Genomic DNA, 20,330 nt, shown 5'->3' with positions numbered 1-20,330 from the left:
TTACAGGCGCCTGCCACCACACCCAGATAATTTTTGTATTTTCAGTAGAGATGGAGTTTCACTATGTTGGTCAGGCTGGTCTCGAACTTCTGACTTCAGGTGATCCATCCGCCTTGGCCCCCTAAAGTGCTGGGATTATAGGTGTGAGCCACTGCACCTGGCAGTGGATGCAGTATAACTTGTTTGACCACAGTGATACTGTTTTGATGAATATTTCAGCACAATTATTTGTCCATATTAGAAATCATTTCCTTAGAACATATTCCTAGATATGGAATTACTGATTTTCCAAAAGACTTTGACATGTAGTTGAGGGAACTTGAAAACTCTACAATTGAGAAAGAAGAGCACAGTAAGAAAATTGAACCAGGTATGGTGGCTCACGCCTGTAATTCTAGCACTTCAGAAGGCCGAGGTGGGAAGATTGCTTGAGCCCAGGAGTTCGAGACTAGCCTGGGTAACCTACTGAGACCTCTTCTCTACAAAAAATTTGAAAAATTAGCCATGTGTGGTTGTGCATGCCTATAGTCACAGCGACTCTAGAGAATAAGGCAGGAGGATTTCTTGAGCCTGGAAATTCAAGACTGCAGTGAGCTGTGATTGCAATACTGCACTCCAGCCTGGGTGACAAAGTGAGACCCTGTCTCAAGGAAAAAAAAAAAAAAGGCCAGGCGAGGTGGCTCACGCCTATAATCCCAGCAATTTAGGAGGCCAAGGTCAAGAGATTGAGACCATCCCGGCCAACATGGTGAAACCCCGTTTCTGCTAAAAAATACAAAAATTAGCTGGGTGTGGTAGTGAGCGCCTGTAGTCCCAGCTACTCGGGAGGCTGAGGCAGGAGAATTGCTTGAACCTGGGGGGCGGAGGTTATAGTGAGCCAAGATCATGCCACTGTACTCCAGCCTAGTGCCTGGTGACAGAGCAAGACTCTGTCTCAAAAAAAAAAAAAAAATATGATTATGAAGAGAAAGTCATTAGTGGTCATTGAGTCGTGAGAGTGACTGGCCATCAGGTCAAATCCTTGCATTGATTTGAAGTCAAATCTTTATTAAACCATGTATTGTGGAGGCACTGGTCTGGGTATTTACATTTATGAGATGTAAGAGGCTTTTTGTCATTGTGGAAGATAACATTTTCTTCTTCCTTTTTAGTTTACAAGAGAGTCGTCCATTTTCAGTTGACTTTTTCAGGAAAATGATTCAGTTTGAAAAGGAGCAAGTAAGTTTTCTGTTTCAGCATTTCTTGTCTGGAAATGGATTAGTGGTTACTAATCTATGGGAGTGTTTTTTTTTTTTTTTTTTTTTTAGACTGAGTCTCGCTCTGTTGCCAGGCTAGAGTGCAGTGGTGCGATCTTGGTTCACTGCATCCTCCACCTCCCAGGTTCAAGCCATTCTCCCGCCTCAGCCTCCCGAGTAGCTGGGATTACAGGCACTAGCCACCACGCCCAGCTAATTTTTTTAGTTTTAGTAGAGATGGGATTTCACCATGTTGACCAGGCTGTTCTCAAACTTCTGACCTCATGATCCGCCTGCCTTGGCCTCCCAAAGTGGTGGGATCACAGGTGTGAGCCACCGTGCCTGGCACAGATACATGTTTTTTTTTTTAAGACGGGATTTCACCATGTTGGCCAGGCTGGCCTTGAACACCTGACCTCATGATCCACCTGCCTCAGCCTCCCAAAGTGCTGGGATTACAGGCGTGAGCCACCAAGGCCAGCGCGAATACATTTTTAAAAAATAGGTAGAGAATGGGCAGTTATTGGTTGTAACGTTAGTTATAGCTATTCTGCTAGGTACATAATTCATCAGCATTTTAATCTAATACTTGTAGTTGTGCTAAGAGATACTATCCTTGTTTTATAGGTGAGGAAATGTTTAAGGTCAGAGGGTTTAAAAACTTGCTGAAGGTCATATAACTAGTGTTTATTTTAAGGTGGATATGACAAGAATCAGGGCCCAGATATTCAAAAGGAAGAAATCCTTACTCAAAACGAGTAGAACCTTCGATGTTTCTTTTTTTTTTTTTTTTTTGAGACGGAGTTTCGCTCTTGTTACCCAGGCTGGAGTGCAATGGCGCGATCTCGGCTCACCGCAACCTCTGCCTCCTGGGTTCAGGCAGTTCTCCTGCTTCAGCCTCCTGAGTAGCTGGGATTACAGGCACGCGCCACCATGCCCAGCTAATTTTATATATTTTTAGTAGAGACGGGGTTTCACCATGTTGACCAGGATGGTCTCGATCTCTTGACCTCGTGATCCACCTGCCTTGGCCTCCCAAAGTGCTGGGATTACAGGTGTGAGCCACCGTGCCCGGCCCCGATGTTTCTTTATTTAAATCCCATTAATTCCTCAACACCTTCAAATACTGTTTTCTGTGAAGCTGACTATGTCCCCCACTTTTTTCTAATAGCACCTTTCTCCATGCTACTACAGTAAAAAAATTGAACCAGGTATGGTTCTGTTGAGTGGCTTTGATTTTTTTCCTGGAAAAGTCGAGAGCCAGGTTGTGTTCATGTTAAACTCTGACTGACCCACCTTCTCCTTCAAATACCTGACAGACAATAGCTGCTTAACAATATGGTTGGAATGAATTTGTTATGTTATAAATCAGGCTTTTGAGGTAAGATTGTCTATCTTTGTCAGGAATCCTGCAGTATGGCGAACATAAGAGAATATTATGAGAGAGCTTTGAGAGAGTTTGGATCTGCAGATTCTGGTAAGTAAACCTTAATTCGTGACCAATTAGTATGGTTAGAACAGTGTTTCTTGGCTGGGTGCAGTGGCTGACGCTTGTAATCCCAGTACTTTGGGAGGCTGAGGCAGGCAGATCACCTGAGGTCAGGAGTTCAAGACCAGCTTGGCCAAAATGGTGAAAACCCATCTCTACTAAAAACAGAAATTAGCTGGGTGTGGTGGCATGTGCCTGTAATCCCAGCTACTCGTGAAGCTGAGGCAGGAGAATTGCTTGAACCTGCGACGTGAAGGTTGCAGTGAGCTGAGAATTGTGCCATTGCACTCCAGCCTGGGCGACAGAGCAAAACTCTGTCTCAAAAAAACAGAAAAACTACATCTTTTCTTCTTTTTTTTTTCTGCATCCTAACCCTCTTTTAAAATAAAACTCATAGTTTTCCTCTACCTCCTCAGTTGCTTTGTGCATAAATACTTGAGCATATAATTTTATTTATTATTTCAAGATCATAAGCTCAGGGGTCCATGGGCCTTCTGTTAAGATCTCTGGATTTCTCAGGAATATGAGACCAGCCTGGGCAACATAGTGAGACCCCCATCTCTACAAACATTAAAAAAAATTAGCTGGGTGTGGTGGTACTTACCTGTGGTCCCAGCTACTCAGGAGGCTTAAGTAGAAGGATTGTTTGGGCCCCAGGAGGTTGAGGCTGCGGTGCATTTAGCCTGGGCGATAGAGTGAGACCCTGTTCCAAACACAAAAACCAAAAACACCCGCTCTGGATTAGAGAAAGGTTTGCATGGTTTTGTTCTCTTAAAAAAATATATTTAGAAAAAAAAAACACACACACGAAAACAAAAAACTGTATTTAGAAAAATAAAACAAAACAAAAATGTATTTAATGTTATATCAAAGGGGTAAATGTGAGAGGCTAATTGAGAAAGCATTAGAGAAGGATTTGCATGGTTTTGTTCTCTTAAAAAAATGTATTTGGAGTTACATCAGAGGGGTAAACGTGAGATGCTAATTGACATTTGTTGTTGGCTGTCTCCACATTGCCCTCATTTTAGGACTTATACAACATACTTCTGGGTATAGGTATGTCGTGTAAAATCTGTGGATTTTATTTATGAACTCATAAACATTGATTTGTTTATTTTTATTTTGTTTTGAGACGGAGTCTTACTCTGTCACCCAGGCTGGAGTGCAGTGGCGCAATCTTGGCTCACTGCAACCTCGGTCTCCCAGGTTCAAGCGATTCTTGTGCCTCAGCCTCTCAAGTAGCTGGGATTACAGGCATGCATACCACCATGCCTGGCTAATTTTTGTATTTTCAGTAGAGATGGGGTTTCGCTATGCTGGCTAGGCTGGTCTTGAACTCCTGACCTCAGGTGATCTGCCCGCCTCAGCCTCCCAAAGTGCTGTGATTACAGGTATGAGCCACTGTGCCTAGCCAAAACGTTTAGTATTTTTGAGTTCATTAATTAATACAGACTGATGTGTCTGTATGATTTATGATTGATGTGAAGGTTTTCTGCTGAAAAAGAAAAAAACTGGTAAGGCATGGTGACTTACACTTGTAATCCCAGCACTTTGGAAAGTCAAGGCAGAAGGATTGCTTGATCCCAGGAGTTAAAGACTAGTCTGGGCAATATGGTGAGACCCTGTTTCTACAAAAAATAAAAAGTTAGCCAAACATGGTGGTATACTGTGGTCCCAGCTGCCCTGGAGGCTGAGGCAGGAGGGTTGCTTGAACCCAGGAGGTTGAGGCTGTAGTAAGTTGTGGTCCTACCACTACACTCCAGCCTGGGCAACACAGTGAGACCCTGTCTCAAAAACCAAAAACAAAAAACATACAACCCCAAAACCTTAACGTTTAAAGAAGCTAAGAGAAGTATTGTTAAACAAAGCATTCTAGGGAAATAACAGTGAGAAGTTAAATTTCTTAGAAATCTTGATTTGAATTGATATTTAATAAGGTTACCTAATAATACTCTGTCAGTTATATAATTGTGTGTATTTTTTTTTTTTTTTTTTTAAGATCTTTGGATGGATTATATCAAAGAAGAATTGAACCACCCCCTTGGTAGACCTGAGAACTGTGGACAGATCTACTGGCGAGCGATGAAAATGTTGCAGGGAGAGTCAGCAGAGGCATTTGTAGCTAAACATGCTATGCATCAGACTGGCCATTTGTGAAGAGGAAGAATACAGCCAGCTTTGTGAAATAGTATTGCAAGCAAGCCCTGTGGGCAAATTTGTATTATAAGTCCATCTGTAATTTGCTCAGTGATGGCAGACAAGATGGCTGTCTAGTTTCGAGATACAGTTTAATTTTATGTTAACTTGTTAGTCTTTTTTAAAAATTAAAAAAAAAAAATTTTGTCTTTTTCTTTTGCCCCAGCTGGTCTTGAACTCCTGAACTCAAGTGACCCTTGCCTCAGACTCCCGAGTATCTGGGATTATAGGTACATGACACCGTGCTCAGCTTGATGTGCTAATCTCTAATTCCAGTAAAGAGAACTGCTGATTTAATGTTGAGGCCAGATCTACCACAGGTCCTAAATGTTTTCCAAAATACATGAAAGCATATGAATGGGTTTTATTTATTATCCCAGGTCAAGCATGAGTATCTCTAATCTCAATCTAGGAGCCAGTTAAAATGAAGGAAAGTGTCCAGGCACAGTGGCTCACACCTATAATTCCAGCACTTTAGGAGGCCAGTGTGTGTGGATCACTTGAGGGCAGGAGTTGGAGACCAGCCTGGCCAATATGGTGAAACCTTGTCTTTGCTAAAAATATGAAAATTAGCTGGGCATGGTGGTGAGTGCCTGTAATGCCAGCTAATTGGGAGGCTGAGGCAGGAGAATTGCTTGAACCTGGGAGGTGGAGGTTGCAGTGAGCCAAGATCACGCCAGTGCACTCCAGCCTGGGCAGCAAGAGCAAAACTCCTCAAAAAAACAAACAAACAAAAAACAAAAAAACACAACAACCAAAGAAATGAAGGATAATTTACAGTTTTGTTGGTTTATTCTCATTATAAAAGATACATGGTATGCATTTGTTCTGGAAAATAATGGAGGAAATAGAATAGTGTGGTGATAAAAGCAAAAGCATCCTGTACTCTATCTTGAGTTAAACTCAGTAATTTGGTTTTCTTTATCGAAATTGGATTTACACTTATTTACCCATTCATTCATTCAGGAAATATTTGAGTGCCCATATGTGCAGGAAAGAAGTAGGGGTTGCAAAATCAGCTGAATGTCCTAAGAAAGCTGATTGGATCAGCAGAAAAGGAAGTGCTGGATATTGCCAGAAGTCCGTCAAGAAGGTTAAAACCATATAAAAGTGTCTTCTGGCCGGGCGCGGTGGCTCAAGCTTGTAATCCCAGCACTTTGGGAGGCCGAGGTGGGTGGATCATGAGGTCAAGAGATCGAGACCAGCCTGGTCAACATGGTGAAACCCCGTCTCTACTAAAAATACAAAAAAAAAACTTAGCTGGGCATAGTGGCGCGTGCCTGTAATCCCAGCTACTCAGGAGGCTGAGGCAGGAGAATTGCCTGAACCCAGGAGGCGGAGGTTGCAGTGAGCCAAGATCACGCCATTGCACTCCAGCCTGGGTAACGAGCGAAACTCCGTCTCAAAAAAAAAAAAAAAAAATGTGTATTCTGTCTTCTGGGACTTATGATCAGAAAAGTGTTTGCATTGAGGCGACCCAGCAACAAAAGAAGGGAAGTGGGTAGGGAATAGATTCAAGTGCAGAGAAACATTAGCAGTAAGAGTGGAAGGCAGGCTTGGATCAAAAAAATAAGAGAGCATTCCAGGAGCAGGAGGCAACTGTGTGAATTGTACCCTTTAGCTTAACATGATGTCACTGGGAGAAGCATTCAGTGTAGTTTAATGTTACATTTCACTTAGTGTTGCTTTTCTGTGTCATTAAATAGCCTTAAAAACATTTAATGAATTCATAACATTACATTGTAAAAATGAGCCATAATTTATTTTGCTAATCCTCCGGTTGGACTCTGTCATTTCTAATTTTTAAAAAAATTATAACTATGCTGTTGATGAAGATTCTTGTCAATCTTCATTCACATCCCTGGCTATTTCCTGAGGAGACTGACATTTGACAGTGGAATTACTGGATTAAAGGATATCGCTTTTAGAGCATATTGATATATATTGCCAATTTGCTCCTTCTTTCAAGCAATAGATGAAAGTATTAATACCCTAACCTGTACTGTTGTCATTATAGTTTTTATTTTTACCATTTTATAGATGAAATGTGATATATCATTGTTTTAACATACTTTTCTTTGATATTAGTGAAGTTAGTATATTTTGTGTTCCTCATCTTTTCACATCCTTTTTTTTTTCTTTGAGATGGAGTCTCTGTCATTCAGGCTGGAGTGCAGTGGTGCAATCTGGGCTCACTGCAACCTCTGCCTCCTGGGTTCAAGCAGTTCTCTGCCTCAGCTTCCCAAAGTGGCTGGGATTACAGGCGCCACGCTTGGGCAATTTTTCTATTTTTAGTAGAGACGGGGTTTTACCATCTTGGCCAGTCTGATCTTGAACTCCTGACTTTGTGATCCACCCTCCTCAGCTTCCCAAAGTGCTGGGATTACAGGCGTGAACCACTATGCCCAGCTAGCCTATTTTTTTTTTTTTTTTTTGAGATGGAGTTTCGCTCTTGTTACCCAGGCTGGAGTGCAATGGTGCGATCTCGGCTCACTGCAACCTCCGCCTCCTGGGTTCAGGCAATTCTCCTGCCTCAGCCTCCTGAGTAGCTGGGATTACAGGCACGTGCCACCACGCCCAGCTAATTTTTTGTATTTTTAGTAGAGACGGGGTTTCACCATGTTGACCAGGATGGTCTTGATCTCTTGACCTCGTGATCCAACCTCGGCCTCCCAAAGTGCTGGGATTACAGGCGTGAGCCACTGCGCCTGGCCAACTAGCCTATTTTTAAAACTTTTTTCTTACTAATTTATTTATAAGAGTTAATTTTTTTTTTTTTTTAAACTGGACAGGGTCTTGCTCTGTTGCCTAGGCTGGAGTGCAGTGGTGTGATCATGGCTCACTAAAGCCTTAACTTCTGGGCTCAAATGATCCTTCTGCCTCAGCCTCCTGAGTAGCTGGGACTACAGGTGCACACCACCATACCTGGTTAATTTTATATTTTTTTTGTAGAGATGGGTCTTGCTAAGTTGCCGGGGCTGGTCTCTTAGGCTGCTGGACTCAGGCAATCCTACCTCAACCTCCCAAAGTACTGGTATTACAGGCATGAGCCATTGTGCCTGGCCAGAGTTTTGGAGACGGAGTCTCGCACTGTCGCCCAGGCTGGAGTGCAGTGGCATGATCTCGGCTCACTGCAACAACTTCCACCTCCTGGATTCAATTGATTCTCCTGCCTCAGCCTCATGCGTAGCTGGGATTACAGGTGCCTATCACCACGCCTGTCTAATTTTTTGTATTTTTAGTAGACAGGGTTTCGTCATGTTGGCCAGGCTGGTCTCGAACACCTGACCTTGTGATCTACCCGTTTTGGCCTCCCAGAGTGCTGGGATTACAGGCAAGAGCCACTGCACTCGGCCCAGAGTTTTAAAAAATATATTAAGTATATGAATGTCTTTTTATTTGTTGCAAATAATTTTACTCCCAGCTTTTTTTGTGGTAATGTTTTTGTCTTTGAGATGGAGTCTCACCCTGTGGGCTAGGCTGGAGTGCAGTGGATCCAGTGGAGTGCATCTAACTGCAACCTCTGCTTTCTGGGTTCAAGCACTTCTCCCTCCCTCAGCCTCCCAAGTAGCTGGGATTGCAGGTGCCCGCCTTTTGTGGCAATTTTTGATGCCCTGGGGTATTGTGTGTGTGTGTGTGTGTGTGTGTGTGTGTGTGTGTGCGCGCGCGCGCGCCTGTGATAATCTGTTTTTAAAATGCTTGAAAGTTCTTTCTGGTGCTGATAACAACTGTCTTTTTTGCCAAGCAGTTAGTTAATTTTTCCAACACTGTTTGGCCAGTTATTTTTCTCTCTGCTGATTTGTAATGTTACCTTTATTTTATTTGTGTGTTTATTTATTTATTTATTTATTGAGACGAGAGTCTCGCTCTGTCGCCCAGGCTGGCATGCAGGGGCACCATCTCAGCTTACTGCAACCTCCATCTCCTGGGTTCGAGCAGTTCTCTGCCTCAGCCTCCCAAGTAGCTGAGATTACAGGCACACGCTACCATGCCTGGCTAATTTTTTTGTATTTTTAGTAGACATGGGGTTTCACCATGTTGGCCAGGCTGGTCTTGAACTCCTGACCTTGTGATTCACCTGCCTCGGCCTCCCAAAGTCTTGGGATTACAGGTGTGAACCGACATGCCCAGCCTACCTTTATTATATATTAAATTTCTTTGAATGTTAGAGTCTATTTTAGAACATTTGTATTTTGAACTTTTGTACTGTTTTCTTGTCATTTGTTTTAAAATAAGAAAAAAAATCCTCTTTTTCCTCTCCCTTAAGTCTTTGGAAGTTTAACATTCTAAATCTTATTTGGCACTTTATTTACAAAAGAAATATGTGTTGTACAGAGTAGGGAGCAAAGAGGAAAGTGGTAGTCTCCTTAACACAAGGCTATAAAGGTGGCCACCTGGTGTCATCACATCCCTATATCTGATTCTAACTATTGCAGGTTATGAAAATGCATCTGGCTGGTATACCTAGAGTTACACTGTTAGAAACAGTAGCTCTGGCCAGGCGTGGTGGCTCACGCCTGTAATCCAAGCATTTTGGAGGCCAAGGCGGGCGGATCACCTGAGGTCGGGAGTTCAAGACCAGCCTGACCAACATGGTGAAACCCTGTCTTAAAAAAAAAAAGAAAGAAAGAAACAGTAGCTCCTAGGCACACGTAGCAATTTATTAAAATTACTCAGTTTATCATTCACACTGGTCACATTTCAAGTGCTCAGCAGGTATATAGTTACCATATTGGACAGCACAGATAGTATAACTTTTATTTCCACATTAAAGAAGGTTCTACTGGACATTACTGACTCCTGTGTAGGAACATCTGCATAGAGAAAAAACATAAAATTGAACATTGTGTGTCAGTTTTATGCTAAATTTTTCCAGATGCCGTTTGTGTTGTACAAACGATAGTCTTTGAGGGGATTAAGGAAGAGGGTCTCTCATGTGTTGATGTGATGAGCACACTTTAAGCTGATTTGTTAGAGGTTAGGCACTGTGGGGAAGGCAGGGAAGGCTGTCTTTCCATTTGGGTTGTTACAAGCTCAGGCCCTGCCTGTCCCCAGAAGCCACCTTTCGAGGCAAAAAGGAAAATAATTAGGTTGTAGAGTATCAGGCGTTGAGCGTCGAACTACAGGAGCCCCGAATGTTCAGGGTTATGAGAAGCGTCGTGGTCTGTATTCTGTGTCTACCGCACATTGTAGTTTGTGTTTTAATCATCTATCGTGGTTTCTAATGGATTAACTTCAAAGACGATCATTAACTCAAGGTGGAGGTCACTAGGTTGCTGATGTGTCTTACCCACACTGGGTTTTAAAGCTGGAGCACACCCCGAGTGGCCGCATAGGGCACGCTTGCCGTTTCACTCCCAGCTAGTCGTCCAGACTTAGGATCTGCACCGGGAGGAGTTACCAAAATCAGTCCCGGAGATTGTTTCACATTTCGCGCGGGAGAGGGAGGGGCGGGTTCTGCGAGGCCGCGCGCCCCGCCCCCTGCGCCGCCCCGCCCCCGCTTCCTCGTGACCCTCCCCTCGCGCCCCGCCTTCTCGGCCGGGACCCCCCAGGCTGATTGGCCCCTCTACGGCGGATCCTCTCGGCGGTAGCCGGGCCGGTGCGTCACGTAGCCCACGGCGTCCAGGGCGCCGACCCGTGGGCAGCCAGGCATGGACCCTCAGGACGCCAGGGCCCAGGCGCAGGGGGCCGCGGAGCCGTCTCGGGGCTCGCCGCTGCAGAGCGCGCGGGAGGCGCCCCCCAGCCCGGAGGTGAGCATCGCATGGGGGCCGAGCGCTACAGCCATCCGCAGCCTGGGGCTGGGAGTCGCGGGGCTCGCGGGGCCGGGCTGGGCGGGGGCCGCCGGGCGGGGGAAGCGCCTCTGGCCGGCCTCGGGCCGCCCCGCGACACCGAGCGCCGTTTGGGCTCGCGCTCGAGCTGAAAACGGCCAGGCCTAGGGCCCGCGGTGTTGCGGGACTGGGAACCCAGAGGCCGTGGGTGGGCGCGCCGGGTCGGGAGGGAAGGCTATTCGCCCGCTAGGCGCCGCTGCGGATTTAGTAAATGGAAGGGGACGCTGGTGACCCAGAGCCGGGGCCCGCTGCCAGGAGCCTGGGCGAGGGCCAGGTGAGGGCGGTGAGGAGAGGGACTTGAGTTGACGGACCTGTGGACCTCTGTCCGTTGGTGGGAATGCCCGCTAACCCTGAGCCCCAGATGATATCACTTGCGCGCTCGCCCTTCTCCTTACTGAAACCAAAAAGGCCCTCTTTGACGCAGGGTTTCCAGAAACTTGTTTTCATGTACGTTAGACAGCTCCCGGTTTTCCGGAGACCGTTATTACAGTCATCACCTGCCCTTGTTTACAGTCAGTCCCCGGCTAGGTGGTGAACCGCTGGACAGTAGGAACCCTCTGTTAGGGCTGTTTGTCCAGCCTAGCATAGTGCCTGGCACAGGAGAGAGACATACTGACTGGATGAATGATGCCTCAAAGATGGTACTCAGCCAAAGTAAGATATGAAAAATGCAGCGACACTTATAAAGCACATTACTTTGGAGTGCGGAACAGAATGGGACTAATTTTGTCAGGGCACAGCAGGAAGGGATAAAGGTGAGAGGCTGGTGGTGTTTGCAGAGGCGTGGAGATGAAAAAGTACAGGGCACATGGCTTGGAGTTGGGTCCCAGAGCATGCAGAGAACTGTGCTCAACAGGTTGATAGGAGTGGGGGAGGAGGGGATGTGTGAATGCCATGGCTAATTTTGTGCTCCCTCAGTGGAGGGCTATTGAAGGTTTTGAGCAGAGTAGTGATTAATTTTGTAACGCTGGGCCAGATGGCTGGATGAGAAGATGGTTAGAAGACCGTGGCAGTGATTTAGGTCTGACTTCTCCTTGGGCTGCAAAGACCCGCGGTTGTCACTGACTACAGGGGGTGGAATTGAATGATTAAACCCAGACATGACTAGATAATGAATGCTGATTGGAGCAGGTGCCAAGTGCAGTTCAGATGTAGCAGAAAAGGTGAATTTAAATTCAAGAAATGTTACACTCTTGCTACATGCCATGTTTCATAAATGGTACCTCATCAGCCCCTGCAGAGTTACAACAGTCACCCCCAATTTCTGGAGAAGCAAACTCAGGCATGGTAATTGAAGTGATGTGTTCAAGGCCACACACTGAATGGGTGGCAGAGCTGTGATCAAAATCAGGTCTTTCTTTCTTTTTTCTTTTTTAGAAACGGAGTCTCACTCTGTTGCCAGGCTGGAGTGCAATGGCACGATCTGGGTTCACTGCAACCTCCGCCTCCCGGGTTCAAGTGATTCCCCTGCCTCAGCCTCCTGAGTAGCTGGGACTACAGGCATGCACCACCTCCCGGCTAATTTTTTGTATTTTAGTAGAGATGGGGTTTCACCACCATGTTGGCCAGGGTGGTCTCGATCTTGTGCCCTCGTGATCCACCTGCCTTGGCCTCCCAATGTGCTGGGATTACAGGTGTGAGCCACTGCCCCCGGCCAGAATCAGGTCTTTTTATGCAGGCAGGAATATTTCGTTTTTCTTTAGAAAGAGGTCTTGGAGGTCATAGGGTTTCAAGAACTTCTGAGTGATGGGAGCAGAGAAGCATTTGGTTGGCTGTGTGGGAAGGTCTTCAATTAGATTAGAAATATTGCCTTCAGTGCTCAGCATTGCAGAGGAACTAAAGCTTCCCCCACCTCAATGTGTCAGGGAGGAAACAGAATTTGATAGAGTTGCTATAAAGTTATTAAGTAACTGAAAAGGTAAAGCATGTACATGGAGGTGGTAACCGCAGGGAACAGCTACCAACCCTGTGGCTGAAGGAACAAAGATATGAAGTTGATTAAAATTTAAAAGCTTAGAGTAAAGGCTCTGCAGAGCTGAAATTCCAACCTTTAAGGAGGAGGCACTGCCCCAGCTGGTGTAGGGGTCTCTGAGCTTGGAGGAGAGTCCTGGGACCCAGACCTTTAAAGAAAAGGCTCAGTGTTGAGGCTGGCTCTGCTAGAGTTCTCAGAACTGTGTACTGGATTCTGTGGCTGTTATAGGAAGGCATCCCTGCCACCACGGTGAAGTGTCATGAGGTGATGCCTACGTGAATAGGAAGGAACAAGGCCCCTCTCCCTCCAGCCTTGCCCAGTTTAACAGGGCAAAGCAGAAAAGTGGGTGGCAGAGTCCCAGCCCTGCATCACAAGGGGAGTATGGAAGAGTGGGTGAGGTTGAGAAGCAATAGCTGAATACTGGGCATATCCCAGATACTCAAGTCCTTGGTAATCATTTCTTCTTCCTGCAGGCTGGCTTTGCTACAGTTGACCACTCCAGTCAGGAGAGAGAGACTGAGAAGGCTATGGATCGACTAGGCAAGTAGCTGGCAGAGACAGTGGAAGTTGGGGAGACTAAGGACGTGAGGAGAAGGATAGTCCTCTGTCTCATTTACCTTCTGTTTTAGCCCGGTCTTTGCTGCTTAGTGGCCTTCTCTGCCCAGTGTTGAACAGTACCCTCCTTTGGAAGCCTTGCTTGGTGCTTCCTTAAGGGAAGTCCTGGACTTTCCTTATGTTCAAACCCATCCTTCTACCAAGAGAAATTGGTGAAAATAGTACACCAATTTCCCCTTTTTCCTGGGGAGTACATTCTAAGAACCACCCCCCCCCCAGTGGATGCCTGAAACTGCTTTATTTCCCCATATATACTATCTCTGATAAAGTTTAACTTATAAATTATGCATATGTGATTAATAACAATATGAATGTAGAACAATTATGCCAATATACTGTAATAAAAGTTAGGTGATAAAGTTAAAATAAAAGTTAATGTGTCCTCTCTCAAAATATCTTGATTGTACCTTACCATGGATAATTGAAACCATGGAAAGCAAAACTGAATAAATGGGGGGGATTACTTTATAGGCTTTGGAGCCAGGCACATTGTTTTTGGTTTCCCTGCTGGGTCAGAGAGTCATGGGCTTGATTTCTTAGCTTTTTCCCATCTTTAAAATAGGGCTGATACTGTCCTCATTGGGGTCATTATGAGGTTTGGGTGAAAGTAACTAGAGCAATACTATCTAATAGAATAGCCACTAGCCACTGATGCTATGTTAATTATAACTTAATAAAATGAGAAATTCACTTCCTTGTTTGCGCTATCCACATTTCTGGTGCTCAGTAGCCACATGTTGCTAGCACTGGCCTGCTGGACAGCACAGCTTATAGAATACTTCCCTCATTGCAGATAGTGCTGGTCTAGATCAAGCACATAATATAGTCACGGGAAATAATGCTTATACAGGACTCACTATGTGCCAGGCACAGTTCTCAATGTCTCTTTCTTTCTCCTTTTTTTTGGAGATAGTCTGTCTCTGTCACCCAGGCTGGAGTGCAGTGGCGTGATCTTGGCTCGCTGCAGCCTCCGCCTCCTGGATTCAAGTGATTCTCTTGCTTCAGCCTCCCGAGTAGCTGGGACTGCAGGCATGCACCACCATGCCGGGCTAATTTTTGTGTTTTTAGTAGAGACGGGGTTTCACAGTGTTGGCCAGGCTGGTCTCAAATTCCTAATCTCGTTGTCTGTCCACCTGGGCCTCCCAAAGTGTGAGATTATAGGCATGAGCCACCATGCCGACTCCCCTCCCCGGCTTTTTTTTTTCTTTCTTTCTTTCTGTTTTTTTTTTTAAGATGGGGTTTCACCGTATTGGTCAGGCTGGTCTTGAACTCCTGACCTCAGGTGATCTGCCCGCCTCAGCCTCCCAAAGTGCTAGGATTACAGGCGTGAGCCACCGTGCCTGGTGTTCTTTCTTTTCTTTTTTTTGGATGGAGTTTTGCTCTTGTTGCCCAGGCTGGAGTGCAGTGGTGCAATCTTGACTCACTGCAACCTCCACCTCCTGGGTTCAAGCATTCTCCTACCTCAGCCTACCAAGTAGCTGGGATTACAGGCATGTGCCACCATGCCTAGCTAATTTTTGTATTTTTAGTAGAAATGGGGTTTCACCATGTTGGCGAGGCTGGTTTTGAACTCCTGACTTCACTGATCCTTCTGCCTCAGCCTCCCAAAGTGATAGGATTACAAGTGTGAACACCTGGCACGCCCCCTTTTTTTTTTCTTTTTTTTTGAGATGGAGTCTTACTCTGTTGCCCAAGCTGGAGTGCAGTAGTGTGATCTCGGCTCACTGCAACCTCTGTCTCTTGGGTTCAAGTAATTCTCGTGCCTCAGCCTCCCGAGTAGCTGTGATTACAGGTGTGTACCACGGCTCCTGGCTAATTTTTCTATTTTTAAGGGAGAGGGAGTTTTACCACGTTGGCCAGGCTGCTCTCAAAATCCTGACCTCAGATGATCCACCTGCCTCGGCCTCCCAAAGTGCTGGGATTACAGGTGTGAGCCATTGTGCCCAGCCCTTTTTTTTCTTTTAAAGTAACTCTCACAACAACCAGGATTGGTGGCTTATGCCTGTAATCCCAGCACTTGGGAAGGCCAAGTCACGAGGTCAAGAGATCGAGACCATCCTGGCCAACATGGTGAAACCCTATCTCTACTGAAATTCAAAAAATTAGCTGGGGCATGGTGGCAGGCACCTGTAGTTCCAGCTACTTGGGAGGCTGAGGCAGGGGAATCACTGGAACCCGGGAGGCGGAGATTGCAGTGAGCGGAGATCGCGCCATTGCACTCCAGCCTGGGCGACAGAGCAAGACTGTGTGTCAAAAAAAAAAAAATCGTGGTAAAAGATACATAACATACATTTACCATTTAACCATTTTACAGCATATAATTCAGTGGCCTTTTAGCACAATGGCAGTGTTGTGCAACCATCACCACTGTCTAGTTCCAGAATCTTCGTCACCCTAAAAGGAAACCCTGTGTTCACCAAGTACTCCCTTTCTTCCTTCCCTGAACTCCTGGCAACCACTAATTTGCTTTCTGTCTCTGTGGATTTATCTATTCTGGATAAGCAAATGTGAGTTGCCTGTAAATGGAATCATAACCATATGTGGCCTTTTGTGTCTGGCTTCTTTCACTTAGTGTATTTTCAAGGTGCATTATCAGCACTGCATTCATTTTTATGGCTGAATCATTCCATTGTTTGGATATACCGCATTTTGTTTATCTGTTCATCCATTGATGGACATTTGTGTTGTGGTTACTTTTTGGCGATTGTAAATGGTGCTGCTGTGAGTATCCTTGTTTTATTTGAACACCTGTTTTCAGTTCCTTTGGGTATATGTTTAGGACTGGGATTGCTGGGTCATATGGTAATTCTATATTTATGTTATGGAACTAGTTAAGTAAATTTCAGCTCAGTCACACTTTTTTTTTTTCTTTGAGACAGGCTCTCACTGTCGTCCAGGCTGGAGTACAATGGCACGATCTTGGCTCACTGCAGCCTCTGCCTCCTAGGCTAAGTGATTGTCCTACTTCAGCCTCCTGAGTAGCTGGGATTACAGGTGTGTGCCACCGCACCCAGCTAATTTTTTTGAATTTTTTGTAGAGACAGGGTTTTGCTGTGTTGTTCAGGCTGGTCTTGAACTCCTGAGCTCAAGCAATCCACCCACCTCGGCCTCCCAAAGTGCTGGGTTTACAGGTGTGAGCCACTGCACCTGGCCCAGTCACATGTTTTGTAACTGACAAAACAGGGATTTGAAACCAGGCAGTCTGTCTCTAGACCCCTTGCTCTGAATTATCACTTTATCGTTTATCACAGTTACTGTTGTTTCAGTATTAAGAGCATGGCTGTTTTTAGGCTGATTGCCTTCTCTCCTGGGACCTGGCATCACCAGAGCACTAAGTGCTTGGAAATCCATTATCTTTTCCCAGTCTTTCTTCCATTTTTATGAGGCCTTTTGAAAATGTACCTTCTGGCCTCCCCGATGTCAGAAGGAGCCACTAGGTACTGCCATTGTGACTAGACGGGCTCTGGTCTTCTGTCTGCAGTGCCCCTGCTCCCCTTTGTCCCTGTGCTCACCTCTAACATGCTCTTTGAGGCAGAAGGGAAGAATAAAAGAGCAAAAGCTCAATTCAAGCTTGTATTTTGAAAGTGTATTATTTATCAGAGGCCCTTTGCCCCAATGACATGCCAACCACCTGAAAACGTAAACTGTCCCTGGCTTTCTTTGTAAATTAAAGGACTTGACAATTAATGGCCTTGTATAAGACAAAACATCTTATTGAAAATAAATTATCAGCTCTTCTAAAAACATACACAGAGCAGCATTTTTTTTTTTTGGGGACAGAGTCTCGCTCTGTCACCAGGCTGGAGTGCAGTGGCACGATCTCGGCTCACTGCAAACTTTGCCTCCTGGGTTCAAGCGATTCTCCTGCCTTAGCCTCCCAAGTAGCTAGGATCACAGGCTCCCGCCACCATGCCCAGCTAATTTTTGTATCTTTAGTAGAGATGGCATTTTACCGTGTTGTCCAGTCTGGTCTCAAACTCCTGACCTCAGGTAATTTGCCTGCCTTCGCTCCCAAAGTGCTGGTATCACAGGCATGAGCCACCGTGCCCAGCCCAGAACAACATATTTTAAAAAGTGCTCATTCCAGTTGCATTCTAAGGAATTAAAAGAAACCAACCAAACAAAAGGTGCTTATGTGACTAAAGAACAGTCTGCACACTTGTTTACTACCTTCTTAGTAAGTTTGCCAAAAATTTACTGAGCACACAGCAGGTCCTCTTTGGTTTGTCACTAAGGCTATCTTCTCTTTGTTGATTTCTTAGTCCGCGGAGCACAGAGCGTCCCTAATGACAGTCCTGTCCAGGGTGAGGGCACCCATTCTGAAGAGGAAGGCTTTGCTGTGGATGAGGAGGACTCTGATGGAGAACTGAATACGTGGGAGCTGTCAGGAGGAACAAACTCTCCACCCAAGGAACAGCCTAGTGGTCTTTTTCATGAGGACTGGGACTTGGAGTTGAAAGCAGATCAAGGGAATCCATATGGTAGGTGTGGAGTCTCTGGGGTCCTGAACTGGTCTTCTCAGACACACCTATCAGACTAGCCCTGAAGGCAGACGGTTTGGAGGGGTCCACATCTATGAGCTTACCCTGGTATCTGTTACAGGTCTGCAATTTCTGTGACATCTTCTCTTTTGTATTGAAAACAAACATATATGCAAATTTTGCATTGGACTCTGTGATATATCGCTGTTTTTTTTTTTTTTTTTTCTGAGACGTCTCATTCTGTTGCCCAGGCTGGAGTGCAGTGGCCTGATCTCAGGTCACTGCAACCTCTGCATCCCAGGTTCAAGTGATTCTCCTGCTTCAGGCTCCCGAGTAGCTGGGACTACAGGTGTGTGCCACCACGCCTGGCTAATTTTTTATATTTTTAGTAGAGATGGGGTTTCACCATGTTAGCCAGGATGGTCTCAATCTCCTGGCCTTGTGATCGCCCGCCTCAGCCTCCCAAAGTGCTGGGATTACAGGCGTGAGCTACCGCGCCGGGCCATGTATTGCTGTTTTAACTTCAGAACTGTTACTGTCTCCAAAAATCTCTGCTATGACTTGAGCAGCTGCAGATAGAAGGGCTGTGTTACCCAGTTTGCTTCCTCTCCACTGCTAAGAACCCTTGTCTGAGAAGCACAGCTTCTCAGCTGTTCAGAATGAACACATTTACAATTCTTCAGGAAAGGAGGACTCTGTGTGTTTTTAAACAAAATAAGTCCAAGGTTTTGGCTGTCTGTTTTTACCTTCCTTCACTTAATCTGTCTTTTAAAACTCCCTTAATCTGTCTTTTAAAACTGCCTGCAGATGCTGATGACATCCAGGAGAGCATTTCTCAAGAGCTCAAACCCTGGGTGTGCTGTGCCCCACAAGGAGACATGATCTATGACCCCAGCTGGCACCACCCGCCTCCATTGATACCCCATTATTCCAAGATGGTCTTTGAAACAGGACAGTTTGACGATGCCGAAGATTGAGTGTGGAGCTTTCTGCCTTATAGATGGGTGGGCCTCCATGTCAGGATCTCTTTTCCTGTCTTGGAGGTAAAAAGCTGTATCTGAGAAAATGTTCATGGTGATCTCTAGTCTGGGGTACACAGACCAGTGTTCAATAAGGCCCCATTGTTCTCCTCAGTCTGTTGTTGTTCTTAATGGGCTCCTCCTTGGAATGTGTGTGTGTTTGTGTCAGAGGAGTTGTGTTCTTTGTAAATAAATGTTAAAAAAAAACAACCAGTATGCTTCGTCTGCATTTTTCCCATTTATTTATTTATTGAGACAGTCTCACTGTGTCACCCAGGCTGGAGTGCAGTAGTGCAATCTTGGCTCACTGCCACCTCCACTTCCTAGGTTTAAGCAATTCTTGTACCTTAGCCTCCTGAGTAGCTGGGACTATAGGTATGCGCCACCATGCCCGGGTAATCTTTTGTATTTTTAGTAGAGACAGGGTTTCACCATGTTGTCCAGGCTGGTCTCGAGCTCCTGGCCTAAAGTGATCCACCCACCTTGACCTCCTAAAGTGCTGGGATTACAGGTGTGAGCTGCTGAGCCTGGCCTGCTTTTTTCCCTTTTAATTAGATACTTCTGAGTAGTCCCTCCATCCCTCCCTTCCTCCCTTTCTTTCTTCCTCCCTTCTGTCTTGCTCTGTTGCCCAGGCTGGAGTAGTGGTGCAATCTGGGCTCACTGCACCCTCTGCCTCCCGGGTTCAAGCAATTCTCCTGCCTTGCCTCCTGAGTAGCTGGGATCACAGGTGCCCACCACCATGCCCGCCTAATTTTTGTATTTTTAGTGGAGACTGGGTTTTGTCGTGTTGGCTGTGTTGGTCTTGAACTCCTGACCTCAGGTGATCCAGCTGCCTTGGCCTCCTGAAATGCTGGGATTACAGGTGTGAGCCATCTTACCTGGCCTTCACTCCTTCACTTAAAGTCCCTGAATGACATTTTTTTTTTTTGAGATGGAGTCTCGATCTTGCCCAGGCTGGAGTGCAGTGGTGTGGTCTGGGCTCACTGCAACCTCTGCCTCCTCAGTTCAAGGGATTCTCTTGCCTAAGCCTCCCAAGTAGCTGGGACTACAGGCTCGTGCCACCATGCCTGGCTCATTTTTTGTATTTTAGTAGAGACGGGGTTTCACCATGTTAGCCAGGATGGTCTCAGCCTTCCAAGTGCTGAGATTACAGGTATGCCCTGAATGACATTTTAAGAATTCAAACGTTTGGATGCTTAAAACTACTCTGTGAAAGAAAAAATTTTAGTTTTGCTTCTGTAGATCTAGGACTGTTGATCAAGGATAGGAATCTAGGAGACATTGGTGATTTTGTAGCTGGTTTGTTTTCCTGTTCATAGAAAATGGAACATACACTTAGTTAACAGTCTTTCCCTAGGCCGATAAACTAAATGGGAAATTAGTTAAACCAGCGGTTGCATAATCCTTAGTTGACATGAAACTTGGTTTTTCATTTAATCTTTTTTTTTTTTTTCTTGAGATGAAGTCTTGCTCTGTTGCCCAGGTTGGAGTGCAG

The 20,330-nt window shown here is 45.6% G+C and overlaps 2 protein-coding genes across 3 annotated transcripts in view; both read left to right on the top strand.

The window, feature by feature from the left end:
- The window catches only part of UTP6 (UTP6 small subunit processome component), a 37,761-nt gene extending 30,841 nt beyond the window's left edge, over window positions 1-6,920 (top strand). For both annotated transcript variants that reach the window (XM_012449279.2, XM_012449278.2), the window contains 3 exons: window positions 1,152-1,218; window positions 2,640-2,712; window positions 4,724-6,920. In XM_012449279.2, the coding sequence (XP_012304702.1) occupies window positions 1,152-1,218; window positions 2,640-2,712; window positions 4,724-4,881 (298 nt within the window). In that variant the 3' untranslated portion in view covers window positions 4,882-6,920. The remainder of the gene's footprint in view (window positions 1-1,151; window positions 1,219-2,639; window positions 2,713-4,723) is intronic.
- A 3,606-nt stretch (window positions 6,921-10,526) lies between these two features.
- COPRS (coordinator of PRMT5 and differentiation stimulator) lies at window positions 10,527-19,045 on the top strand. Its single transcript, XM_012449280.2, has 4 exons — window positions 10,527-10,670; window positions 13,194-13,260; window positions 17,598-17,816; window positions 18,624-19,045. The coding sequence occupies exons 1-4, from the start codon at window positions 10,572-10,574 to the stop codon at window positions 18,791-18,793; spliced, it is 555 nt and encodes a 184-aa protein (XP_012304703.1). The 5' UTR covers window positions 10,527-10,571; the 3' UTR covers window positions 18,794-19,045.
- Window positions 19,046-20,330: the final 1,285 nt, after the last annotated feature.

Source organism: Aotus nancymaae, unplaced genomic scaffold, assembly GCF_030222135.1.
Source record: "Aotus nancymaae isolate 86718 unplaced genomic scaffold, 86718_ANA_hifiasm-v0.15.2.pri h1tg000072l, whole genome shotgun sequence".
Classification (NCBI taxonomy): domain Eukaryota; kingdom Metazoa; phylum Chordata; class Mammalia; order Primates; family Aotidae; genus Aotus; species Aotus nancymaae.
The sequence above is the reverse complement of the archived record's forward strand: the minus strand, read 5'-3'. Positions and strand labels throughout refer to the sequence as shown.

What these genes read in the sequence shown, in the direction of transcription:
- COPRS (XM_012449280.2), top strand. Translation starts at nt 10,572, where the DNA reads ATGGACCCTCAGGACGCCAGGGCCCAGGCGCAGGGGGCCGCGGAGCCG. An exon ending in AGGCGCCCCCCAGCCCGGAG is followed by an intron (nt 10,671 to 13,193) that starts GTGAGCATCGCA and finishes TTCTTCCTGCAG; the next exon opens with GCTGGCTTTGCTACAGTTGA. An exon ending in GAAGGCTATGGATCGACTAG is followed by an intron (nt 13,261 to 17,597) that starts GCAAGTAGCTGG and finishes TTGATTTCTTAG; the next exon opens with TCCGCGGAGCACAGAGCGTC.